At 35.3% G+C, this 16465-nt stretch overlaps 4 protein-coding genes across 10 annotated transcripts; 2 read left to right on the top strand and 2 right to left on the bottom strand.

The window, feature by feature from the left end:
• Positions 1 to 4: 4 nt before the first annotated feature.
• LOC113500436 (cell wall protein PRY3-like) lies at positions 5 to 5537 on the bottom strand. 5 transcript variants are annotated; one of them, XM_026881232.1, is made up of 10 exons: positions 4210 to 4402; positions 3743 to 3898; positions 3129 to 3225; positions 2740 to 2872; positions 2479 to 2572; positions 2232 to 2400; positions 1163 to 1687; positions 925 to 1067; positions 460 to 728; positions 312 to 381 (listed from the first exon to the last, which is right to left on the bottom strand). In XM_026881232.1, exons 1-9 carry the CDS (start codon positions 4336 to 4338, stop codon positions 711 to 713), a joined length of 1464 nt encoding a protein of 487 aa, XP_026737033.1. In that variant the 5' UTR covers positions 4339 to 4402; the 3' UTR covers positions 312 to 381; positions 460 to 710. The 5 variants fall into 5 exon arrangements, with proteins under 5 accessions (XP_026737032.1, XP_026737028.1, XP_026737031.1 ...); XM_026881231.1 differs by lacking the exons at positions 460 to 728; positions 4210 to 4402 and adding an exon at positions 5216 to 5537 and having other exon boundaries at positions 5 to 381; positions 783 to 1067; XM_026881227.1 differs by lacking the exon at positions 460 to 728 and having other exon boundaries at positions 5 to 381; positions 783 to 1067; positions 4210 to 4404.
• On the top strand, positions 5471 to 6695 carry LOC113500441 (ribulose-phosphate 3-epimerase). The gene is made up of 4 exons (XM_026881238.1): positions 5471 to 5920; positions 5999 to 6106; positions 6256 to 6477; positions 6567 to 6695. Exons 1-4 carry the CDS (start codon positions 5684 to 5686, stop codon positions 6675 to 6677), a joined length of 678 nt encoding a protein of 225 aa, XP_026737039.1. The 5' UTR covers positions 5471 to 5683; the 3' UTR covers positions 6678 to 6695.
• A 76-nt stretch (positions 6696 to 6771) lies between these two features.
• Positions 6772 to 8302, bottom strand: LOC113500439 (putative methyltransferase C9orf114). Its single transcript, XM_026881237.1, has 3 exons — positions 7630 to 8302; positions 7261 to 7533; positions 6772 to 7186 (listed from the first exon to the last, which is right to left on the bottom strand). Exons 1-3 carry the CDS (start codon positions 8175 to 8177, stop codon positions 6793 to 6795), a joined length of 1215 nt encoding a protein of 404 aa, XP_026737038.1. The 5' UTR covers positions 8178 to 8302; the 3' UTR covers positions 6772 to 6792.
• A 189-nt stretch (positions 8303 to 8491) lies between these two features.
• Positions 8492 to 16128, top strand: LOC113500437 (bifunctional purine biosynthesis protein PURH-like). 3 transcript variants are annotated; one of them, XM_026881233.1, is made up of 11 exons: positions 8492 to 8596; positions 11416 to 11540; positions 11797 to 12013; positions 12221 to 12496; positions 12716 to 12828; positions 12948 to 13171; positions 13278 to 13526; positions 13732 to 13953; positions 14483 to 14660; positions 15196 to 15359; positions 15671 to 16128. In XM_026881233.1, exons 2-11 carry the CDS (start codon positions 11519 to 11521, stop codon positions 15788 to 15790), a joined length of 1785 nt encoding a protein of 594 aa, XP_026737034.1. In that variant the 5' UTR covers positions 8492 to 8596; positions 11416 to 11518; the 3' UTR covers positions 15791 to 16128. The 3 variants fall into 3 exon arrangements, with proteins under 3 accessions (XP_026737034.1, XP_026737036.1, XP_026737035.1); XM_026881235.1 differs by lacking the exon at positions 8492 to 8596 and adding an exon at positions 8707 to 8724; XM_026881234.1 differs by lacking the exon at positions 8492 to 8596 and adding an exon at positions 8811 to 8889.
• Positions 16129 to 16465: the final 337 nt, after the last annotated feature.

Here is a 16465-nt window from a genome sequence, read left to right as displayed (position 1 = left end):
TATCAAATGTACATAAAGTTTATTTAAATAACGAATATCGCTTTATAATAATAACAATTAACAAAAATGAAGTTTGAATTAATGGTTTCAGTCTCGTTGAACTGTTTTGCGTACATTGGAATACTTCATTAAATTTAACTGTTTTCAAATCATTTGTTATCTTACGTAAGAGTTGTTTGTAGGTTATTTTATATTTTTCTATATCATAAGGACACCATTGAGATTTTTTATATCTCTTATTTAACAACTTGTCCGTTGGCTCAATTAGTTCATTGCTATTGAAATCAATTTCATAATAGCCTTGATTTCTGCGTTTCCTCTTGATTTGTTGTTTCGGTTTTTTATCAACTAAATAGTTATGAAAAAATATGTCTTGAGGTTCTGAAATAATTTATATTTATACTTTGTCAATGATAGTACTTTTAATCATAATTATTTATTTAACAACGTTTTACTCACTGATTTATCCCGACTATAGAAGGCGGTCAGCTCATGATTAAGTTGGGTTAGAAACGAGTAAGACTATCAATATCAATACGCGTGAGGTAACCGTTATTAATTAAATAATTATGAATCCTCTTGACGAAAGTTATTATAGTAGTACTTTAAATCATACTTGTAACCAACACTATTAAATTATGAACTCGATTACAAATTCAGTCATAAGTCTGGATCAGGGATCTTTTCCGCAATATTTTGTAGAAATTTTTTCAATAAGCCATGGCCACCTGTATACAAATTTATAACATTATCTGGAGACAAAATAGTAAGAGCAGTCGTACTTTCTGAAGTAATATCCGATTCAAGGATATCATCCAAAAAGTCGTTCGTTATCGTACTCATTTTTAAATCATCGAACACTTCTTCAGAAGCTACAAAATTTGTGTGATCATAATACGACTCAGTCATTTCACTACTACTCTCCTGATCATCTTCAGGGAAAAAGTAGTGCCCCGTAAAGTCTTCGTTTTGTTTTATTTCTGCTAATTCAGCCTGAATTTTAACAGGTCTAATCGTGGACATGGGTTGCGTGTTTTGACGATAGTCCTCAGATTTTTGCATTTTATCTGGAAGATAAATACTCTCGTTAAAATATTATTTTTAATTATGTCAAAATGTTTTATGAGTGTTCATGATATATTTAAGCCAGAGCATACAGTACCCCCGTTTCTAAAGATAACAGCTTCAATCAAATCTACTAAGAAAGTAGAATTAACATAATCGCTGGTCACAGTACTTTTCGTTGTTAAAGCGCCTTTCTTGCTATAGACACGGTCAATAAAAGCTGCCACACCAGCGTCATTAAAGGTGTTTTCTGAATTTCCACTAATGGGCACAGATTTAGACGTCAACATTAATTCTTTTATCATAGGATCATCGCTCAGTTTCTTTTTTACTAATTCGACAAAATCATCTACTACCATAGCGTTTTCACAAAATTTAGCATTTGTGCGTAAAGTAATAGATTGTCTTGTGTACTCATATAAGTGAGAAAAAAAATCAAATTGCGTTGAAGATTCTTTATCCGCGACTAAATCAACATCTGTTATATTTCCAGAATCAGGCATATCTAAGATGTGTGTGCTTATAGTCTGTAAGATACTTTGTGTTGTAAGTTTATCCATTGAATTTGCATGATCGACAACACTGTCGTCTAGATTATCAATCCATTCTCCTGATTTCAGAGCTGTGAAAATAAAAACGTTTTCATAAAATGATCATCGCACCTTTATGATGCTAAGCATATAAACGCTCATGAAACAAAAAATATTTTTTTTAAGCTATTGCATAGCTTCTATCGCAGGCCTTGAGCGCGGGGACTAAACCCAGAAATTCCGTAACGAAAAAACCTCACGCTCCCCATTCCGACGGGCACGGAGGTGTGGCTTGAAGGCCGTGCATCGTCTAACGTCGTGTCAGTTCGGCAGTCTTCGACACAGCGCTGTGTGTCATGCGATTAGACGTATTGTACGACTTTACGGAACTCGCCCGAATCGAGACGAGCTGCTCCGAAATCGGACGAATACATAATCAGCTGTTTGTGAGAAAGTATATAGGTGTATAAGTATTTATGCAATAGCTTTACCGCGGCAGTCCCCGAGTGCCACACGTATTTTTTCTTTGATTTTGTCTGACAAATGTCGTAATGAATTAGAGAACCATAGGTCGAGTTAATTAGCTAATATTTATCCATGTCCACATTTACTTATCCAATTTTATACGATACTTACCGCATAAAGCAGTATTTACCCGATCACAAACTCTATCTAAAGGGCACTTGGAACATGGTGGACCACTTGCGTATATCGTTCTATTTCTCAGATTTCCAGTGGGTGCAAAATTACATACCAGACGATAGATTGTTCTGTAATTAACTGTGTCATGATCTTCTAAACGCTCCTATAAAATAATGTAGTTTGTTGTTAGTGAGTGTAGTTGTGTTTTATCATGAATAAATGAGGAACAGTTGACTCATACTTTGAACTTAACACCGCCACATCCAACTTCTTTGGAATCTGCCCACACGAGTTGTGTGAAATAATCATAATGAGATTGACCAACTTCAGATGATCTGAAATTCGAAGAATGAGATTAAAAATAATATGTACTTACAATGATAATTATCAAGTAGAAAAATGATATAAACAGCAGGTAAACGTTTTAAGTAATAACGTATTGCAATGTACATCAAAGCCCTCGTTTGGCAATTACCTATTACGTTATATAATTTCTACTTACGGAACATATCGTGACAATATTGAAGAATTAGTATTTAGTAGCTCCATATACCATACATCTACGAGAGACAGAGGCGTTAAGCCGGGAGCATCGCCATGTATAGTAGCTATATTTTGACCAACGGGTACTGCACCTGTGTGTAAACAAACAGTTGAAGAACAGTTATAAAAATGCCTGCTAATAAAACTACATTTTGCTTTACATTTTAACGTGTTAACATTTAGCAAGGAATCTTATGTCTTAAGAAATGAACATCAATTTATGTCTGCTTTTAGTTCAAAGTGTATGTTGGTGTGCGCGTGTGAGTTTTTGTTTGTGTGTGTAAGCCTACATAATGTACTCTAAACCTTGTCATTTAAAGTCTGTTCGCAGCAAAACACACAACTTACCCAAATCTCTGCAGGTATCTTTGACATCTCGCACGCTATATTGGACACACTGGTCAGCCCAACGTTGTGCTGACTCTTCTAACTCTCTGTTCCATGTCTGCAATTATAGATATAAAATTTAAAAAGTAGGTACGTAAAGATATTACCTACTCTTTGCTATTGCTATTTGCTAACGCTACTGTCTCGTTGGCGAACGCGGCGGCGTGATCGCCATTTTTCCAGCTATAACAAGAAACAATGTTTTTTTAAATTTTATTTCACACTATTAAATGCGAGGAGCTCGTGGCTAAGCTAACATAACAGGTTAACGCGGTTAGTCCGTAGATGGGTCACCATCTTTGTCATAACGCGTTTGTTAAGGCATGTTAAATTGTGGGTCCCGGCTGTTATTCATACATCTTTGACAGTCGTTAGTTACAGGAAGTCAGAAGCTTGAGTCTAACAACCCGTCTAACTAAGGGGTATCGTGTTGCCCAGGTAACTGGGTTGAGGAGGTTAGATAGGCAGTTGCTCCTTGTAAAACTTAGCTGAATCCGGTAAGACTGGAAGCTGACCCCAATATAGTTGGAAAAGACTAGGCCGATGATCAATATTAAATGAGAGTAGGCACCTACCAATTTCATCATACTTTCTGCTGGTGGATACGACCGTATTTCACCGGAGGCTACTTTATTTCTTCGACTGTTTATTTTGTCAAGAATTTGTCGCCTGTCATTGTCACTCGTAATGAATTTTTCGTAAGCAGAACAATGATTAGCTGGTTCCTTTGACTGTCAGAATTAAGAAAATTATATTTAATGTAGTGGAGTAGAAGTTAATCTCAATTTGCTGAGCTTCAACTTCAAAGTAAACTAAAATATCCAGATATCCTGATTGATTTATGAAATTGAAAAAGCTTCCTATTTATTGAAGTCCCTACCGAGTGCTGCAGATTCGGAATATTAGATTATTTCGGAATAGTAATCGTTTAACAGAGTTGACATTCAAGTTTCGCTAATCGAAGGGACACATTAGAAGACTTATGTAAAATAATAACATAATTTCAGTACTTAATTTGTGAAGTTAATAATTTTGCACTAACTTGGTATTTACACAACGTGTGTTGTTTGCTATTATGGCAATATTCAGCACTGCAATAATCTTTAGCGTCGCCTTCCGAAAAACATGTACCCAGAATATACAAAACGATTAAATTATTTAACATTAACATATTGTTGATTGATAAAGAAAATAATGTAACTTAAAATGACATGACAAATACCTACCATCAAGTTGGTCATGATTTTATTGTTAGTAGTTATCTACGTATGTGTACCCAACGACATGAACTAATGGACATGCTGTACTTTTTTTAGTTTGAAAAGAGTGAGGGAGATTGCCTATGCTTTTGGTCTAGCGCTATCTCATTCCTCATAGACTGATCGGCTAGATTGGCGCTCAGTTTTCATGACAAGCACGGCATATAAGTTTTAAAGACATAAAGATAGACCGAAACTTCGTTTCCTTTTTAATTCTCATCAGGCATGTCCATTAGTATATGTCGAGGTGTGTTCCTATGTGATGTACATGTATATGAAATGTATGTTTCGTTTCCTGCCATTTAGTTATGGAACCTTAGTAACCAAATGGCAAGAAACATAAACCTTATAAAAAAAAAAACAATATCTGGCCATTGTTCTTTTGGGTGGAGGAACGGCTTTTTTTCAAAGTTTAAATGTAGGTAGGTACATAAAAATTAAATTTTCCATGAATAGGTCTCAAAAATGATATTATTGAGGTTTCTTATAATAACATAATAGTTTACACGAGAAGTGCAATCATGGGTAATTCAAAGACACTACAGTATCCTTCACCATTTGTACTCTGTTTACCCACTTTTAGGCACCACAGTCAGTAATAAAAGTAGGTACAGTCAACAAAAGACCGGTTTATAACGTGTCAGTGTTTTTCAACTCGTTTAATTTGTTCACTTATCTGTATTATTTTTTGGTGGACTGCGTACTTTATCGAATTATATCCAATTGATAAAAAATATACAAAGTTTTTAAAAGATAAATGGGAATCGAATACATATTAATACTACTTACTTCACTTTTGACCGAACACCGAGGTTACGACTTTCCTTTACACGTATCTATAGGTCTTGTGAAGAAGTGTATTCGTTCAGAATATTTCAGAAATGACTGTCTGACACAGCAGATAGAGAATTTCATTATAGTCTCTTATGACACAAAATACATTCCGTTTATTTTACTAAGACTCATTTTACATTCTGCATTCACGGTAATAATGAACTTAATACTTTGACAGTGACGTTCCTAATCATTTTAGAATGGCACTTGATGGTTGTTAGTATTCGTAACTTCAGTAGGTACTTTGTTTAGTTTGTTTTAACTTTCGTTGTTGTTACCACTTGTAGTGCGCGCCGGCGGGTAATAAGATAACCTTACAGTCACCTTTGGTTGCGGTTTTGGTTAGTTTTACACAAATCCTAGAAACAGTTCGAGAGGCTTATTTATTTTAACACAGATTTAAAGAACAACAAGTCACTAAAAATGAGTCGAAACTTAAAGGCAATGATTGGACCATCAATATTGAACTCAGATTTATCAAGATTATACGAAGAATCACAAAAATTATTGGACAATGGAGCTGATTATTTACATTTGGATGTGATGGACGGACACTTTGTGCCAAACTTAACGTTGGGGCACCCTGTGGTGAAATGTCTCCGCAACAAAATTAAAGATGTATTTTTCGAAACACACATGATGGTTTCTAAACCCGAGCAGGTTGAATTCTTTTTTTCATTCAAGTAATTATTGTGATTTTAATATATTTATTTATTTAAATTTATGCTTACATTTCAGTGGATTGTTCCTATGGCTGATGCCGGAGTAAACCAATATACATTCCACATTGAACCAGTTGATAATGTTGAGGAAGTATGCAGGAAAATAAAAGAAAATGGCATGAAAGTATGTTATATTATTTAGACTGCCGAAAAGATTTCATTAATAATAATGATAACCAGACTATTTATATCATAAATGCTGACTGTATCATATTTTAATAATTATGTGAAACATACTTATGTTGCTCTAATATTTGTATTCAAATACTTTAGGTGGGACTTGCAATTAAGCCTGGGACACCCGTTGCTGAAGTAGACAAATACATTTCAATATCGGACATGGTTCTCATAATGACAGTGGAGCCAGGATTTGGAGGACAGAAATTTATGCAAGACCAAATGACAAAAGTAAAGTACTTAAGAGATCAGTACCCATTACTTAACATCGAAGTGGATGGTGGAGTGGGCCCTTCGACTATTAGCTGTTGTGCTGAAGTAAGTTTAGCATGAATAACCAGTTTCAGAACTATTCAATGCCAGATTGCCTGGTAATTAAACTGTAAACTTATGTTTTGTCTCTTCAGGCTGGGGCCAACATGATAGTATCTGGAACTGCTGTAATAGGGGCTGCAGACCAAGCAGCTACCATAAGAACTCTTCGAGATACTGTACAACAAGCTATCAACAAACGCTAAACAATACAAGCAATCTTATGGTCTTCCATTAGTTTTAAGTGTTAAAAAAACATATTTTTCTACAAAGGTTAAGGTTTAATAAAAACAACTCAAATATTAAGATACTTTTTATTAATTAGTCAAATCTGCTTAAATCTAAATTAGCATCTGTGCCAGAGTCAGACAACTCTACTTTTGCAGTAGGGAATAATGAACTTTGAGCAATGCCAGTACCTGTGAAAACCATTGGCTCATTTATGGCTTTTAATTTTGATCTTAGTCCTGACAATGCAATGAGGACTGCTTCTTCAGTTCTGATTGTTCTAGAACCTTGATTAGGTAGTACATTAATGTAATGGTTAAATAATAAACTGGCTTCATCTTCTTTTAATTGTTCATCACTTTCTAATGCTGCCTCAATACCATGTAGGCCGCCAAATACAATTAGTACATGGTTATATTTCAGTTCTTTATTAGGCAAGTCATCCACTGGTGTTCCAGTATCAGAAGTTCCGATGGTTAAATCGTACCTTAAACAAAAGACAAAAATTAATACTTGCAAACCTTAAGTGTATTTATTAGATAAAAATATATATTTACATACCCATCTTTGTAGGGACTCTGTGTAAATACTTGGCTTAGGTTGTTAGCAATACGGACAGTGTACCCCCAGTAAACACCAGTCTCAGCCCTTGGTGTGGTTAAACTAACAATTTTTCCTTTCAGTTTTTTACCTCCTTCTTGTGTTGGAAGCATTTTAACTGTAACTCTAATGCCAGGGTTTAATAATTTATCTGTAGAAATATCTTGGAGGAGCCCAACATTGACCTGAGAACCTCGGCCTGGTTTTACTTTCTTGTTCATAGTTATGCCTTCTCTGAAATAAAATATAAAAAGCATATTAAACATTTCTAGTCTATTTACAATTGATTGCAGTTCTAAATACTTTTCATATGATTATTACAAAAATTACCTGAACTGAAAATCATTTGACATCCTTAAATGATGGGGAGCATCTAACGGATTGAGAAGACCAGCAAACTCTAAATCTTTGTGTATTGGAAAAAAGTGTTTTCGCAAGTATTGTGGACATTCTAGATATTGTAAAATTCTTGCTAGTTGGACGCAACTTTTTCGTGCTACTTTGACACCGTCTGCGACTTCTAACTTAGACTTCTTTGTGTTCATCTTGTCGCCAATATCATCGTAAATGATAACCTCATCTACACAAAACACGCAGGCAGCTCTTGCTATCTGTCCGGCCAAGTATGTTCGCAATTCGGCTGATTGAGCATTTTCTAGAATGGACCCTGGTATAGCTATGCTCACAGTCGAAATCTCGGAACATTTCTTTTCCCATTCTACTTCTTCCTTAACTTTTGACTCGGCTTCAAGTTCAAGCGCTGCTCGTTTCTCACGTTTGACAATTTTTTCTTCATTTCGCTGCCGTTTCAATGCTTTTCTTTCCTGATTAATTTCTCTCCAACTTTTACCAGAAGGTTTCGCTACTGGTTCTGACATAATTACTTCATAAAGAGCTCGAGTAACTTGTTATAAATTCAATAACATAACCAAAGGACTTTTATAACAAAGTCCCATGCTCGGAAACTTATAATCGCAGTGACGTTGACGTTTGAGATTTCGCTAACTAAACGTGTTCCACGTTTAGTAGTTGCATTTTTGATTAGCAATACCTAAGAGGGATAGTTGTAGGTAGGCCCGCTTTTAAATAAAAACAGCAGTGCTTAAGTTTTTACCTCCTTATTGCAAATAACGCTAATAAAACAAAGTCAACAGTTTGTAAACAAAACAAACAACACGTGCTTGCTTGTGTTCAACTGTCATCTGTAGCAGCTGACAGCTAACCTAACCAATAAATAATTGTTTAAGCTTTGACCGGTATTGAATAATTGAAGGACTATTTCAAGTCTGAGAAATTAGTAAGTAGATAAATAATAAATAATTGTACTGCTTTAGTTAATAATATTCTAATAAGATTAAATCTATTAAGGTCATCTACTGGTTGATAAGTGTTATCATCAAACTTTTAGACTTACATTAGTGAGAAGTGAGTACAAACCAGTATTACGTCGTATGGTTTGTAACTGACGTTTTTTTTATTCTCTTCCATCGCTTGTATCCAAGTGCTACAAACAGTATTAAAAATTGTTATTTCATCGATTAACTTAATGATCCCTTGTATTCAAAGCCTGAATCGGAAAGGAATGATCATGTAAGATTAATCAGATTTATCACTGCTTCACTCAGCATGATATTTAACCCTCAAACAGTCCAATTTTAAGGGTTTTAAATTTGTCTTTTAAGACGCTCCAAAAAGAAGAGGTTTTAAACTCCACCCATATATTTTTAATACAATTTGAAACAAATCATGATCTATAATTGATCACTTCATAGAATCAGATATTTACTATTATTTTGTGTAGACCACAAAATGTTCTTTGTTGCCAAAAATATCTAAAGTCATTGTAATGGCATTTAAGTTTAACACCAAAAGTCATATAAAACAATTACTAATTTTTAAAGTACTGATGTTTACTTGATGTGGTCATGACTGCTGCCATATTCTGCTATTTATAATCATTTTACTGACAGGAAGTGTTCCGCCATTCATCTGCCATTGTAAATAGCATTGGGGCCCTTTTGTGTTGGCTTGGTTTTGGTCTCATTTTATTTTAACCTGAATTTAAGAAGAAAAAATATTAAATGATTAGATAAGATTATTTACTTTATTTTATTAGGTACCCAACATACCTAATAAAATAAAGTATAGTAAAATTGTTAATAAATTTTCTATCCTTTATGCAATGATTAGCAAGTATAGTAGTATTGACCAGTTTGCTGCTTCCTTTGTTTATGTCACACACATGTCAATATTAATTTCTTTTACACCATGTACTCGTCTTCAAAGTATTAAAAAAGTATTGATAGAAATAGAAAAGATGATCTTAAAAGTGGTAAAGGTTTGAAATTGAAAAACAAACAATATAAAAATTTCAAATTTATTTTATAAGTTGAATATTCATCAATAAGGTGGTGTACTTGGCACAGTTTTAAATGAATAATCAACTAAGACTAATTATGTAATCTTAATTACTTTTATTGCTTGATAAGCTAGATTAATATTTTTTTAATTAACTTATTTTTTTATTTAACTTTTCCCAAGTGTTCAGAAAATCTCATGTAGTCCTATAGCTTATTGTTATGGATTAAATCTAGAGTTATTGAATGTTTCGGTTCGGTTTTTCGATTTTTTTTTTGAAAATAGATTAATTTTAGCAATGAAATATATAAGACATACAGGTTCGAATTTTGTCGAAATTTAAATTTTTCTTTCTATTATTCACTTCATATTTTTATGAAATCACAAATGAGAAAAAGTGCCTACCTAATATTTTGATAAGTTATTGGTTCGTTTGTTTGTTTTCGAATCTTTAATAGAAATAATATCAGTGTATACAATTTTATGTACGTCATATTGCTGCTGTTTACCGAATAGCTATTTTAATAATTACCTATTATCAGAAGCTTACGCAATGTCGACTATCATGGTTACTTATTTAGCTACGTATTTATACTATTTATGCAAATAGCCGTAATAATATAGAGTAATCTACACTCTTAGAACACTTAATCCTCATAACACTTAAAGGGACAAATTTTGTTATACTTACGTTTCATAAAGTTTGGGTAGGTAGACTATTTCGTCCAGCAGGTGTCATAGACAATGCGATAAATGTCCATTAATTTAAATATATTATTGGTTCGTTTTGAGCAAATTCGCTAGCTATATAACCTGCTGTGCGGTTGTATTATCACGAATGTCTGAATGATATAATTATTCGTTATTCATGATCACTTCAGAAAAAAAGTGTGAGAACTTTGAACCTTACTTGATAAGACGATAAGTATTAAATAGGATTATTCGGCACCTTTTAAAATGTAATGTAAGACACACCATCACTTACTTAACTCGTTATACATCCAGATTGATTTTACCGTAATATACTTAAAAAAAACGCACTTGAAACCGTGCCAATAAGATGAAGAAATTACAAGCCGTATTCAGATCTAAAATTATCCAAGATTTTTCTTCTATAAGTAATACTTCTTAATTGAAAAAATTATACCCACACCAAACAGCCTGGCCATAGTATCATGAAGAACGTCAATATTTTCTCAATCGATACTGCATTACGACTCATGAATTTAGCTGTTGTGTTATCACATAGCAATATAAATTTTATTTACATCACGACATTTACGTGGCATGTTTGTTAAGATAGGGTTGTCAAATTCGCCTTATATCATGTTTTGTACTCATGAGACTCATGATTTTTCCTTTTTATCACTAGACGCATTATGTAAAACATTGCACACTCTCGTTACACGCTCTCGTGTGTTGTGGCTAATGTTAATAAAAAGCTAGTCCATGGAGAAAGGATTATTTTGTTATGGAACATTAGTCACAGAACAATTAAGTTAATATCGTAACGATGGCATGCTATTAAGTAAAATTTAGTAAAGCAGATAATACGCATAATTTAAAATGTTTTCATTTTAATCTTAAAACATACTTATTGGGCTTCAAAATTATATTATAATACTACATTCGTAATAACAAAACAATCATCGTAAAAAAGTAAAAAAACATATTCAAAGTGAAAAACAGCCACCGAATTTCTCATACCGAATTGCTACAACCCTACTAGTTTGGTAAACAAGTTTATTTTGTTATCAGGAACCCCTGCGTTAGGTCAACCATACGAAGCCGATATAAGCTCACTCAGAACAATTATCTCATATCGTCATTACAATAAACCAATTCACAAGGCTCATACATCATGGCTGGTAACGGAAAATTAGGTAAGTTATTGCCAAAAGACAAAATTTACCTTACAAATATTTGGAAAGTAACAATAATATTAAAACGGATGGATTATCAAGTACCACATTATTTCTGAAAAAAATTACTCCTTTTACACCTAGTTTCTTAGAATTTAATATCGATCATCACTATCTTTTTGGTAATATTACTTGTATAACCTTGGCACACTACAATAAGTGTCAAGGTTGTACAAATTACCCTGATTGTTACTCATGTAATTAACTTCCCTTACAGCTCTCCTTAGTGTTTCGGATAAGACAGGCTTACTGCCATTAGCCAAATGCCTGTCAGAAATCGGCCTCGGCCTGGTGGCCAGCGGCGGCACTGCTACAGCTCTTCGGAATGCTGGCCTCTCAGTCACAGAAGTTTCCGACATTACTAAGGCTCCAGAAATGCTCGGAGGACGAGTGAAAACTCTACACCCTGCTGTGCACGCCGGTATACTTTCCAGGTAAGCTTAATTATACATATCAATAATTGAGCAAATATTAAATGTTAATATTGCTACAGACAAATTATTGTCCTTTTTATATTATCTTCTTTGAGAATGATTCCTGGGGTTTTTTCATGTGGGGAGACCTACGCCTGTGTAACCTATGTACATGTGTCTATGTTCCATAGAACTACTAATATCAAAATTTTATAATATTTTCTTCAGAGTGACAGACTCTGACCAAGAAGACATGAAAAGGCAGAAGTTCGACATGATCAGCGTAGTTGTCTGCAACTTGTACCCGTTCGTCCAAACCGTATCGAAGCCCGGCGTGACCATCGCTGACGCTGTAGAGAACATTGACATCGGGGGAGTGACATTACTCCGCGCTGCAGCTAAGAATCACGATAGAGTCACCATTATCTGTGACCCCAACGATTACGATACTGTTATTGCTGAACTTAAACAAAACAAGGACCACCAGACCTCACTCGATACTAGGTTTGTACCGTTAATAAATATTTCTGAAAAGTGTCGTTATGAACTGAAATCTCAATATTAGTTCTTATTATCAGGTCTAGCTTAATCTTAGGACGCTAACGAAAATGTAAGTTAAACTGCCGATGATACTTTTACCTTAAATGTGTCCTGAAGCTTACGGAAGAAATTGTATTAGATTTATTGTTTTTTACATCTAAACAAATCATGTTATATTGACAGAAAGCGGTTGGCGTTGAAAGCATTCACACAAACCTCGGAATATGATCTTGCCATCTCAGATTACTTCCGCAGACAGTACTCCGCGGGAGAAGCTCAGTTGACTTTGAGATATGGTAAGCATTTCTGTCTTTTAACTATACGATAGGTAATTTGAATACCGATGACTTTTCCATACCGATTTTTCAACTATTGGAGCTCTGAACTGACATTAAATAATGTTAATGCTTTACAGGTATGAACCCTCATCAGAAACCCGCGCAAGTTTTCACGACACGCGACAAGTTGCCGCTTACTACTTTAAACGGTTCTCCGGGCTTCATCAACTTGTGCGACGCTCTAAACGCGTGGCAGCTAGTAAAAGAATTGAAAGAGGCTTTGGGCTTGCCCGCCGCTACAAGTTTCAAGCACGTGTCACCCGCCGGTGCCGCTGTGGGAACTCCACTCACTGAGGAAGAGGTACGATTTAATTCAGTAAAATTCACAAAAAAAAAACAAATCACGTTTTTCTTTGACGATTTGCGTTGAATGATAGTAAATGTTTCTACTGTTTTTTCGTTGACAGGCATCCGTTTGCATGGTAGCTGACTTACTCCCTACCCTGACGCCTCTCGCTTGCGCCTACGCCCGCGCCCGCGGGGCCGACCGCATGAGTTCGTTCGGCGACTTCGTGGCGCTGTCCGACGAGTGTGACGCCGTGACCGCGCGCATCATATCGCGGGAGGTGTCGGACGGCATCATAGCACCTGGATACAGTGCGGAAGCATTGGAGATACTCAAAAAGAAGAAGGGAGGCAACTACTGCGTTTTACAGGTACCTATATCTATTGATGTATCATTTAAACTCTTCCAAAGAATTTGCGTCTGAAAAAACAAGTAAGAATATGTTAATACTTAAAATGGTCTGCTCTTTGGCCAGTATTCTTAGGTTTTCGAAATAATTGGTTCCGTTATACAACCATATTCGGGAATCGTTGTTTAAGCAGACTATCCTAAAAAAGTTTTCTCAATATTTCAAGATGGATCCCAGCTACGAGCCAGACCTATTGGAGCAGAAGACAATCTTCGGCCTGACATTGGAACAAAGACGCAACGACGCCAAGATCACTCCCGAGCTGTTCAAGACTATTGTCACCAACAAGAGCCAGCTCCCTGCTAATGCCGTCAGGGATCTCATCGTAGCCACAATTGCACTCAAATACACACAAAGCAACTCTGTCTGCTTCGCCCGGGATGGACAGGTCAGATAACACAGATTAAAGTTTAAGATACTAATGATTTATGTATGAATTAATCGCGTCGCATCATTTGCGACGTCGCGTCGTCAAATGACGCAAAACCGTATCAGCGTTAGTTTCAGTGTATGATGTTTAATGACGCTTTAGGTGACGCTTTTTCTTGATTCCTTTCTGTAACCAAATCGTTGTTATTCTGTTTATCTTTATTAAATCATGACCAATATACTTAAAAACTAAAAAAGACGTTTAAAAAATGTAAGACTATTAAAAGGTAGATAGTAGTCCCAGGCATCATAAGTTTATACAATGAATATTACAACATTATTAAGAAGATCATTGTTAACCTAATATTTGATAACGTTTTACGCAAGCATATTCATCGGGATGGCATCACTATATTTCTATCCCAACTGTTCAATAATGAGTTGTCACAGCAGCGGGATCGCGAGTGGAACTCGACTCCAGCTAGATACCAAATACTCATGAATCCACGTAAGGAAAATGATTACAATATAGAATTGTTTGTGTTCAGGTGGTAGGTATCGGCGCGGGGCAGCAGTCCCGCATCCACTGCACGCGGCTGGCGGGCGGCAAGGCGGCGCTGTGGTGGCTGCGCCGCCACCCGCGCGTGCTGGCCATGCGCTTCCGACACGGCGTCAGCCGCGCCGTGCAGGCCAACGCCATCGACAACTACGTCAACGGGACCGTCGGTCAGTACCTCGCACCGACCACACATTGATACATTATATTTAAATACGAAACAAATAGATGCATCAGGCCGTCAAGGTCATCCCTTTCGATAAGTAAGGTGACTTTGACTGTCAGTTTGGCGTTCATGATTGGAGAAATAAACCTGTCTACAGGCTCTATAACTCTGAGCACTTCAAATCACTCAAACAGTATATGCAGTGTACCAGCAAGCTCTAGACTCAATAGTTCTATTCCTAAAATAAATTCTGACATTAAATTTACTATCTAACCATTAAAAAGTATGACCTAGCATAAAAATAAAGATTGGTTATTAACTAAATTAGCTTTAGGATTTCAATAATATTTCTTGTTCCAACTTGGTCTGAGGGCCCAATTTCACGTCATAAAGTATGTGGTCTAATTTTAAGAAAGGTGTGAGAGCGCTCTGCTGCGTAAAGCAGGTTTGGCATCTCTTGGACAACTGCACAGTACTTTTCTTAAAGGTTGTAGTAAAACCTCTGAATGTTGGTTTCAATCTATAATACATTTCCACAGGTTCAGATCTCCCACTAGACCAGTTCACCTCGCTGTTTGAAGGCAATGCACCTGCCTTGCTGACTGAGAAGGAACGTGAGGAATGGATCTCTAAGATGGACCGTGTCGCTCTCGCGTCTGACGCCTTCTTCCCTTTCCGTGATAACATCGACAGGGCTGTACAGGTTTGTTATTTTTTGTATTAAATAAGTCTTATATTTCCATATTTATGAGAAGAACTCTTTGCTAAGCAGAAGCATATATTGTGTAGGCCGATTGTATAATTTTAAAGAATAAGTGTAAAAAGCTAATAAATCAAAAGACTGCTTTTACCCAAACTTGATAAATATAAAATAAATGTAACATTTCATGTCTCAAATTCATCTATAGTTTGTTTTGACCTCGTTATTGATTGAAGAAATCAGTTGATGAAACAGAAATAGATTATAGACAAAAAAAAAGATTTTAATATTTACTTTCATTTATTATTTTACAGTGCGGCGTCGAATATATTGGCAGTCCGTCAGGCTCGAACAACGACAAAGAGGTTATTGACGCGTGCAATGAACACAAGATCGTACTGGCACACACCAACCTCAGACTTTTCCACCACTAAGGAGACCAACTGGACTCCTTCACCATCTCGAATATATAAATAAGCTACTATATCTTCCATTTTATCATTAAGTTTAGAATAAATAAGGTTACAGTGAAATATAAAATATACCTTTAAATACTTATAGTATTTATCTTCTATGAATTAGTAATTAAGCTACAAATTTGTATTTGAGACTCGCTTTTGCAAAGGTTATATTTGTAGTTTAACTATGAAATCAAAAGATGTTTATAAATCGTGATATTGTAATCATTCCAGAGTAATCTTTATTGATAACATCTATCATGGAAAAAATTATTTTTATTTTCGATTTATACAACTATTTTTATTACACATTTTTCATTTGTTTTATTTTACCTTAATATTGTTTCTACTCTCCCATGAAATACTAGCCATAATCACCTATAACATTGTAACAAATTTTGGGTAAATTCAAGATCTACTAAACCGATTTCGATATATTTACTAATATAAGTCTCCATCACTTGTGAGTGCGAGCCTATAGTAAACCAAAAATACATGCTCAGGGTTAACAAGCAAGAGAAAAAAGTATGACGAGAAACAAATTGAAACTTTTTACCGGCGTTTTTCGTTTCACCGGCATTTTGAAAAACAATTATCATGTGCATAAAAGCATGAACATCAGTGACCTTATTACAGACTGAGAGATAAATT

Source organism: Trichoplusia ni, chromosome 14 (assembly GCF_003590095.1).
Source record: "Trichoplusia ni isolate ovarian cell line Hi5 chromosome 14, tn1, whole genome shotgun sequence".
Taxonomy (NCBI): domain Eukaryota; kingdom Metazoa; phylum Arthropoda; class Insecta; order Lepidoptera; family Noctuidae; genus Trichoplusia; species Trichoplusia ni.
Note: the sequence above shows the minus strand (reverse complement) of the source record. Positions and strands in the feature narration are given on the sequence as shown.